General features: G+C 33.7%; 1 protein-coding gene across 1 annotated transcript in view; it reads left to right on the forward strand.

Annotated features, from left to right (window-relative positions):
* LOC105620827 overlaps positions 1-4,153 on the forward strand; it is a gene marked incomplete at its 5' end in the record, with an annotated part of 6,734 nt that extends 2,581 nt beyond the window's left edge. Inside the window, one exon of the mRNA XM_012202304.1 lies at positions 4,064-4,153. Within this exon, the coding sequence (XP_012057694.1) occupies positions 4,064-4,153 (90 nt within the window). The remainder of the gene's footprint in view (positions 1-4,063) is intronic.
* Between the last annotated feature and the right edge of the window lie 6,800 nt (positions 4,154-10,953).

The raw sequence follows: 10,953 nt of genomic DNA on the forward strand, positions 1-10,953 counted from the left end.
GATCGCCTGTGATTATTTCAGTCGGTTTTAACAGTTCATAATACACTACGCCGAGCTGGTCCCACCAAATATAGAGCATGACCTTGGACGTCAAAATCACCGTTCTTGAAGCGTTGAAACCACTCACAACACGTTCTTTCACTAATAGCGGCCTCACCATAAGTATTTGAGAGCATTCGATGAGCCTCAGCCGCAGATTTCTTCATATTGAAGCAAAAAATTAAAACCTCCCGCAAATGACGAGAATTTGGCTCGTAAACTGACATTTTCAATCGAGAATAACTTTATGATGCAGACACAAATCGACTAATGTTTCTATAAGGTTATGTTGACAGATGCCCAAGTTTATTGTTGACTTCTATGATCTATTTATTTCGACCACCACTTACCACTAAAGCCATCTATAGGAAAACGGCGGGAGCAAAGTTGTACATCTGTACAAATATTATATTTTAATTAAGTTATAGATTAATAATTAGTACAGTGAAGTTATATTTGCTTTTTTAGACTTCTCTAAACTGTATATATTTCCATTATTGTATATATTGATATATATTTTAAAATAAAATACACAATATTAATTATTAAAATAATAATTAACGTACATACCTTTTTGTCTTTATGCATTCTTTTTATTAAATTTACATCACGCAGAACACATTGCACTTCTCACAATCTATTCGATCTAATCCGACTTACTTCTGAGATAACCATCAAAATTCGATTAGGCTAGGAATTTTTTGACATCAATGTGTGCCACTGGTCTGTCGGATTAAAAATCGTCGTAAACAACCAATTACTCCGTCAAAACTATTGGGAAGTAATCATTGTGAACAATCCGATTATTAGATAATAAATAATCACTATTAAAGAGCGAATAATCACTATTAAAATCCAATAATAATTATTGATATTTCAATAGTTTATTTCCGTAAGGAAATGCTTGAAAGCTGCAGTGCTGGCATTAGCATCGCACAAGGTGATCTGACCAATGGATAAAACCTCTTGAATGTTGTTCAGGATTATGTCCTGGATAACATTTGTTCGTTAAATCAAGATCATTGTTAATGTCTTATTTTTAGTTTGCAATGAAAATTCATTTTTATGTAAAACCAAAATAAGAGAAGTAATCTCCAATGATCTTGATTTAACGAATGTTATCTAGGAAATGATCTTGAACAATCCTGAACAATACTGAAACTTTTAAGCCTTAAAACTCGAAAAATACTTTATGAAAAATAATTTTATTGTAGTGTTTTGAAAAACTCTCGAGCTATAGCTATTAGCTATTAGATTCTGGAATTAAAAGTAAAGTGACCCTCTTCAAAAATTGATGTGACTTTGACCTGACTTTGGCAATGCCACCCAAGATCAAATTGATAAGATCAGTAAATAGATCTTTTTGAACTCTACAATTTTTGTCTAAACACTTTTCTGTTAAACTTATATTTTCCTTAGATGTTCAGGTGTCCCAACTTTCTTGGAACACCCTGTATACGTGATGATTAACTTGTCATAGTAAGCTCCTTCCAACTCACTAAAAGAACCTCGATATTGATGAAACACAGATCAATATTTAAAAATTATGACAAATAATTTTTATCAGAGATAAATTATGGAAAAACAACTTTAAAGAATTTAAATCACAGTAAAAAGAAGGAAGCTTCATAACATCAATCAACCATATCGCAAACAGTTAAGCACAAATTATTTAGTCAAAAACTAGTTCTTGATTAGACAGTGTCAAATTTATCTTAAAATATAGAATATTTTTTAAAAAATAGATATAATTTTAAGTTTCAAGTTAGATCGTTTATAATCAAAAAGGAAATCGAATAATAACCAACAGTCAAAGATAGAAAGATTTGGTTACAATGAAAGAACAATATTGATTGATAATAAGTTAAATCGAATATCTTCAGGTTTAAAATTATTGTTGTAATCTGAAAATCAAAAAAACGGCTACTTTTGCACTTTTAAGTTATATAGGATATAGAATCCAAAATTTCAAAAGCCTGACGTGCTAAACAATTTGTGGTCAGATTTGGATGCAAAAAAATTACGTCGGAAATTACTTCTACATATCAGTGGACTTTTCAAAGTCGTATTTTTGCATGCCTGCGATTAAAGAAACTAAATCATTTTAAAATGCAAAGGGTAAAAAAATGATAAAGGATCAGTAACAGATGATGGGCATGAGTCATCGAATCAAAGATTAAAATGGAGGAGATAAGAGATGGTTTTATAATAGAAAATAATAAAGAGAGGCAATGTTAAATTTACTCAAATCAGTTAAATTTACACAAAACTTAATAAAATAATAAATAACGAGTTACTATTTTTCAGTAATGATTCCAATTCGTTGTAAATAACGATTGAGTGACTTTCCAACCCTGATGTTACAGTTAAAAATCATCGTAAAAAAAATGTACTAAAGTAATTAATTTATATACTATTCTTATATTATTCTTGAGACTTCCACGGATACTTTCTATATAAAGTTATGCGGTTCACGGATTTTCTCCGTGTCCAGATTCAGTTTTGGAATGCCTACGTTTCGTGAACCTTGCAGTCCACTTCATCACGGCGAGAAGCAGCTTGATATTGGATTTAGACACGGAGAAAACCTGCGAAACGTATAATCTTTATATAATTTATATATTATTTATATAGAAAGACGTTAAAAACTATAAAAACCATGATATTAGTATATAAATTCATCTTTTTAAAATAGATATGAAGGCGGTACAAATATATGTTTCCGCGAGAAAAAAATTTTCTAAATTAAAAAATGAATTATAAAGAAACACTAAATACTATAAAATACATCAGTACAAAACTTATCTTTTAAAAAAGAGTAGAAAAAGGCGCTAAGAGTGTATTCTTCGATTCTTCGAAAAAAACATGTATTAAATTGATTAATTCATATACTTTATAAGAAGACATTAAACACTATAGAATGCACGAGATATTAGTATACATGTTTTCTTTTTAAAAAAAGGTAAAAAAATGTTGTGGATACTCTGTAAAAAAAATTTTATTAAATTAAAATATTTGATGAAACCTAAGTGATGCGTACTTTTGTATCTATTAAATGAAATATATCCTATAAATAATTCTATTTAAACGATACGAATCAGGTATATAAAAGATTTGATATTAATAATAGGCGCTAAATTATAATCTTTAAAAATTGTTACCTCACTCAATTCAAATCATATACAAACCTTGATTAAGAATTGCAACTCAAATGATAGTATATCTAACTTAAAAAAGTAAAAGTAAATCTATTTTTGTATATTTGCCACCAAATGAAAATCTCATAAATAAAAATTAAACTAATTTGAATGAGGTATATAAACATGAGATATATAGATCTGATATCAATAATTGGCGCATACACGCACGCACGTACGCATACACACACAATTATATTCCGCGTCTCAGTTCCGCTTTCTGATCGATTGCTCGATTTAATATATTCCGCGATCCTTAGCGCGATCCTTAGTAGTTCACGAAAAAAAGACTTGCTTGTATCTTTACAATAAATGTATTTATTTAATATCAGCCACTCGCACTCTCTCTCAAAATGTAGTATTATTATATACAGAAGTAACAGAGCGACCGTATCAAGCTAATTTCTTGAAAAATATGCATTTTCTTAAAAAATATTTCAGACGAAAGTTTTTCGATTTCAATGGGGAACATGATATTATAAATTCATAAAATGAATTTTTAGTCCAAATTTAGTAACAATGAGAATAAGAGATACAACCTTCAATGGCTTGAACAAATGATATTTAGGACATGATCTTGAACAACTTTCAAGATCGGATCGTTCGTGATGTTTAGGATATCATTTATCTCGAAAGTTGCGTATCGCGAATCCCAAAGATTTAAAAAATTTTATGTTCGACGTGTTAAACTTCTTCTTCCTGATGTAGCTAGATGAGCGAATGTTATCGGTATCGAACGGTGACGCCGACCTTGTAAAGAAAGTGTTATCTCTTTGTTTGCGCTCTGCTCTATTCACAAGCATCTCACGCTCACGTTATTGCTATAGCTGTCGTACGTGCAATCTGACGATAATCTCTTCTCGAAAATCGAGCAATCATCCGATTTGGTCGACAATACCATATCATTAGATCCGTAATGCTTCGTGCGATGATCGGAAGGTAAATGATCTGTGCCAACCTTTTCGATATCTTGTATTTCAGCGGCACGCTCGGCGAAAATTCCGTGTATTTATTATCAAAACTCGAAGTACACGACGTGTTCCTCTTCGCATACATTATAATGAGTACTGGGAGTACTCGTAGCATCATCAGATTTACGATATCGTTTTTGTTTTTCAGCCGCGCCGAAATTCGTCGGTAAAACGTTACGCATGAATACCTATAAAGTACGATACGCCCATACGCCTCGCAAGCTGGTCCAATTGCACGTTGGTTACATCCGCGGCCATTTTTATCGTTTTTTTGACGTTTTTTTTTGTTACTACGTCTTATCCGTGTTTGTATGGTCGAGATACAGTCCGCGTCAGTATTTGTACGGAGTGATATAGCTCGCGATCATGTTCTATCGCGTTATGACATTGCAGCTCCTCGAGCTAACGTCGCGCGGCTTTACTGTTGTTTACTATAATACATCCTTCCATCACGTTACGCCGATCAAGGATCCGAGCGCGTTCAAAATTGGCAGAATTGGTAATGCGCCGCCCTCGTTTCACCGTATCAGAAGTATCCGCTTTTTCATCGTCTTTTTCTTCGTCATCTTCGGTTTCATGCTCATGCCTTTGTTTTCATCCCAGACGACTCTCTCGCTCAGAGTCGAATCTTTCGCCATGACGCGAGTCCTAGTGCTTTGTCGACGAGTACCTTGTCCGCTGTATGTCTGTCAGTGAGATTGTTACTCCGAGAATATATAATGTCGTGTTCGCGGCACGCTGTGTCCAGATTTATGTTCGTGTTCACCTTTCGCCAATCGCTTCTTTAGTCCGAGTGCCTGGACCAAACCAAAACATCGAAAAAATTTTATTATAGATTCCCATATATCCTAATTCAATATAGACTAAATTACAAAATGTCTTCTACTAAAGTAAGTGCCAAGTATATACGTGGGCTGTTTGATAAATTTCCATGAAATGGCGCTACAATTTGATGACGCGACATCTCGAAAGATCCACTCTTCGAACCCCTTCAGGCCAAATTTCAACCAGAAAGGACGCATAGTTCACGTTTGGTAGTCATTTGAAGTAGGCCATCTCAAAGTCTGCAAAATACTCATTGACGGCGACAATGACTTCCTCATTTGACGAGAATTTCTTCCCACCGAGCCAAGTTTTTAAGTTTGGGAACAGAAAGAAGTCACACGGGGCCAAATCCGGAGAATAGGGTGGATGAGGAATCAATTCATAGCCCAATTCGTAGTTTTGTCATTGCAACGATCGACTATGGGACGGCGCGTTGTCTTGATGGTAGAGCACTTTTTTGCGCGTCAATCTCGCTTCAAATGACTATCAAACGTGAACTATGCGTCCTTTCTAGCTGAAATTTGGCCTGAAGGGGTTCGAAGAGTGGATCTTTCGAGATGTCACGTCATCAAATGGATTGTAGCGTCATTTCATGGAAATTTACCAAACTTATCAAACTTATCAAAATTGTAAAAATTAACACGCGCGCGCGCGCGCATTTACACATATACAGAAATTATAAGACATCATACAGAATACAATAAACGCATAGCTATTCTCAGCAAAAGCCACATATTCTTCACCTGCATTTCATCTTCCATTCAAACTTCCTTTGCATTTCGACTGATATACTTACGCCGACGAGTTAATTTGCACAAAAGTTAGGTAGTTATACAACTATATCCCACCTGTTCTATTAGACTTAGAATTCTCTGTAATATGTTCACAGCCACTAATTTGCAACTCATGCTCCTCAATTTCACGCGTTACATGTATCTTCGTGAATTCTATTAAATACTTTACTCTTGTATAGAAGCGATGATCACTTCAAGAGTGATTTTCTGGTCAAAGAGGATAAACATCAAAATCTCGTTGTACTTATTTTGAGAGTACATAAATAGAGGAACAATTGGAATTTACACCCAATTTGGTATTTGCATTTTTATTAGCTCTTTCCTCTTGTAGGAAAGCGATAGATAATCACTTCGGAGATGATTTATCGGTTAAAAGGAATAAGCACCAAAATCTTGTTCATATTTTGAAAACATAAATGTGAAAGAACAATTCGCTGTATTTTAACTGATACTTAACTCTTGTATCGGTCTTATACGTATCAAACTTTATTGGCGTATATCTTTTAAATCGTTATAGTTATATTAATTTTGATTTGTTATTTTGAAAACACATAAGAAATACTTAATTTTATTGAACTAATTTTTTTATTTTGTATGTAATTTAATGAAAGCGGTGTTAATTTATCGTTAAGTTAGCATCTCCACTTTTAATCGCGATTTTCTTCCAAATCGAGCACAGATTGGATACAAATATTGAAAACAACGGATCTATCTTCAATAATCTTGATTTTGACATATATTGTTAAGGTCATGATCCTGAATGATCTCCAACAAGTTTCGGCCAGCGGTCGTTATTTGTTAAAAAGTTAGAACAAAAAAAGTTTAATCGCGTCACATTTCGGCTGTTCATATTTCTGCTGCAATATTAAGTATTATCTTACATTTCTTGCTACTTAGAAACGTTCAACGTTTCACATAAAACAAATCACGTTGAACGTTTCTAAGTAGCAAGAGATGTAAGATACTTGCAGCAGAAATATAATCCACTCCACCTTCCCTTCATAATAGGTCTTCTGCTTTAAAAAAGAATTATAGATGAGTCTTATACAGGATGCATCACCAAAATCCAGACAAATCGAATAATTTCTTTAAATAAAATGTTTTTAATAAAAAATTAAATATTACAAAAAATCTTTTTACATGCACTTGGGGAATCCCTGTAGAGCATAATTATTCGATACATTCCCCATTAGCTTGAACGGCCTCTATTCTCGGTTTGAAGCGTTCATGCGCACGCTGTAATGTAGCGCTGTCCATGCCGACGAATGCTGCCTCAATAGTGGTCCTTAATGATGACATGGGATGCCCAGACTTATTTGTGACCCTTTCAACTACTTTCTACACTCCATACGTAGTAGTCCAAGGGATTTAAATCTGAGCTGTTGGGAGGTCAGATTTCCTTGGACCAAAACATATCAATGTTGTTTGAGAGCCAATTTTGAATCAAATGATTCACATGAGCCGACACCATCCTGCTGAAAAACATATGGCCTTCCGGACGCCACAATTTCCACGGCTTCACTACATCCATCAGAACGCAACGATTGCCCTAGGTCATCCGAAATCAGCGCTTGAGCCCTTTCAACGACTGCAGAGATCCTCGCAGTGCGTTCTTTCGAGTGACTCTTCCTCGCTGGCATACTGGAACCTTCCATTAGACTGTTTTAAAGCTGTATATTTTGCCACAACGTCATAAATGGTTGATCTCGGGTATTCAAAGAACCGAATTATTTCCGTTGCTGAGTGCCCAGCGCGAAGGCCTTCCGTAATCGCGGCTATTCAATATATTATACTCCGCACACTTGGTTTCAATATCATTTTGAGAATATGACTGTTTACTAGAAACATCAGATTTTCTTGGACGCCAACAACAACTTCTGGCGGAGGCACAATAAATTTAAATTGAAATTTGTTCGGATTTTGGTGACACATCCTATAAGTATATACTACAAATGATATACATAAATGAGAGAAAACGCCAGTAAATCAATTAAATATTATGAATATATATTCTTGAATATATATTTTTAAATTTAATTATCTCAGATGTGACTGTGCGTCGAAATATTCGAACATTAACCACAATTGATATGAGACGTTAATAATATAAATATGATAAGGCGCCGAAACTCGGACATTACTGTATATGAAATAATTAATTTAGTAAAGAACTTATTGCGGAAAATATTTATCATATTTAACCTTATCACATTTATATTATTAGCGCCTCAGATCAATTACTGTTCGAATGTTTCGGCGTAGTCATATCTGAGATAATTAAATTTAAAAATTTAGAATATACGAGGACAAGTCAATAAGTTTTTAGAAAAACAATAAAACACATTTTTTTTATTTATTCATTTTTATTTCTCAACATAGTCTCCTTTCAGTTCGATTCACTTGATTAAACGATTCTCCAACTTTTTCAAACCGTCCGAACAATATGATTTGTCCAACGCTTCAAAATAAGCCTCTTTCAGCGATGAACTGTTCTCTGGTGATGAATCTCTTTTCTCTGAACTATTTCTTCAGGTTTGGAAACAGGAAATAGTCACTGGGGATTAAATCTGGCGAATATGCTGGGGAAGCAATTCGTAGTGGAATTCGTTGAATTTAACCATCGATGCCGGCCACGTGTGAACCCGTGCATTGTCTTGATGGAAGAGCACTTTTGCCAAATGGAAACGTTTTTTCTTTAAAATGTTGAAACGATCCAATAAGGCTGTAGCAATCGCCATTGATTGTTGCTTCGACAGAAGGAATCGATATGAATTATACCGCGTGCATTCCAAAAAATTGTGGCCATCATCTTTCCAGCCGACTTTACGTCTTCACCTTCTTCGGAGCTGGTTCATCTGATGAAGTCCATTGTTTTGACTTTCTTTCCTTCGTTGGATGAAGTAATGGATCCATATTTCGGCTACAGTAATGAATCGACGAAATTTATCTGGTTGAAATATCTCCAAACATTCTTTTGAAATCGTCACACGGTCGTGCTTATGGTCCACAGTGAGCAAACGCAGCTCATTTTGCCGAAAGCTTTTTCATATTCAATTGTTCGTGCAAAATTGAAATCACTGTGCCATGTTATATGTCTGTGGCCTCAACAAGCTCGCGCACTTTCATTTGTCGATCAGTTAAAACAATATGGACTTTATCGATGATTTTTAGCATAATAGCCTCAATTGGACATCCCGAACGAGGTGCATCACATGTAAATGTACGACCACATTTAAATTCATTCATCCAGTGTATACAGTCGCAAACGCTGGTGCAGATGTGCTATGAACATTATCCAACTCAGCTTTGATTTCTTTCGACGTTAAATCTTTCATATGTAGATGTTTGATCTGACTGTACGAAATTCGTTTTTTTCCATTTTGCAAAAAATATAAAGGTTGTTCGCTTTAATCGTCTATGAAACCACGCGATAAATTCCACTCAAAATTTGACAGTAATTAGTTGAAAGAATGCTACTTGTTAAGAAGTAATGTGATATGACACTGCAAGTGTCCTCTGACAGATTTTCTAAGAATTTATTGATTTGCCCTTGTACATATATTGTATTCATAATATCTAACTTTGATCGATTATTGGCGTTCTCTCTCATATTTATGTGTACTATTTACACAGTCGTACTTATTCTTTTAAAACTTATTACAAATGAATCAAACATAAACCCATATTGTACAAAAAAAATTTAAATCATTAAAGATATTGAGTTATTCATCATAATTACAATTTTAAGTTATGCGAACGTCCTAAGTTTTTAGATTATCGAGAATTAGAACGCTCTCATAGAATGCTAAAGATCCGGGTTCGATTTCCAATCGAAATAATATTGTATTTTTCAGAATAAGAATTAATTATTCATAAATTTTAATATGTCATTCAGCTTTATTAAGATAATTCTAAGAATAAAGAGCATCAAATTGTTAAATTGCTAGTCAATTTAACTCATAATATTACTAATTCAGGTAATTCAGTAGAGTTTGCGTTTTAAATCCGAAAAATCATTTCGGCATGTAGTTGAAAGGATTACGTAGTATATAAATTTCCACAGAATTATATAAGTACTTAAGATTCAGACCGTTAAGAGCATTTATTTCCTATTGGTTATATTCTAACATGTATCCTGAATGAAATTTAATATATAAGAGGCTCCTGACTCGCGGCGGCCATGTTGGACGTGACGTCAGAAGTGAGGAATGACATGTTAATTTATGTTGCATGCTATTTTTAAATAAAGATAATTTGGCTGAAACAAAATGGCGAGATCGCTTTAAAAATTGTAAAAATTGTCGAAAACTGTCCTTTCCTCCCTTAACAGTCAATAAATGGTTGTAAAAGGCATGTAAAGTAAGCCTACATTCGAGCAGAAACACACGATCCGAGCTATTGAAACTAGTAATATATACGCTTTTACATATAACCATTAGAAAGTTAAAGAACGCAAGCGAGATAGGGCGGAGTGAGGGAAGCCGGCGCGCATTCGAATGGAGAAGATCGGGCTCGGCGATTCGCGCGTATCTGATTTGTGCGTTAAAATTTGCTAAATTTACATTTTCTCAGCAATAAATTGACGTGGGAACATGATTTTTTTTTTTAATCTGGGGTAACTCGACGAGATATAAACAAATAGTTTAACCAAATGTTTCGCAAAGTAATTGTAATCATGAAATTTTTAATGTTTTGTTTCTTGAATTTTTATTTTTTTCGGTTTGTTATTAAAAAATCATTGAATATCATTTGAATATGGATTAACAAATTTAAATCACATTAGCTATATTTCTTTATTTAATATACTGTAAAAAGTATTCAATTGTATATTTAAATGTACGGAATTATCGGTATAAAATTGTTTTTGTGAATTTAATTGCAGATGCAAATACATATGTGAACAAATTATTAATTAGTGTAACTGTTGAATATAGTTGCAAAATATATTTTTCGTGTAACACTAATTTATTTTTATATTTGCGAAAGTTAATGTTATATTTTCAATAGTTATGCTAACATTTTACGAGAATTTCAAAGTTTTGCGTTTAAATCTCAATGAACAAAGAGAGAGAGAGAGAGAGAGAGAGAGAGAGAGAGAAGAAAAGTACCGTTTCGGTTTAGTTTTTT

Source organism: Atta cephalotes, assembly GCF_000143395.1.
Source record: "Atta cephalotes unplaced genomic scaffold scaffold00029, whole genome shotgun sequence".
Taxonomy (NCBI): Eukaryota; Metazoa; Arthropoda; class Insecta; order Hymenoptera; family Formicidae; genus Atta; species Atta cephalotes.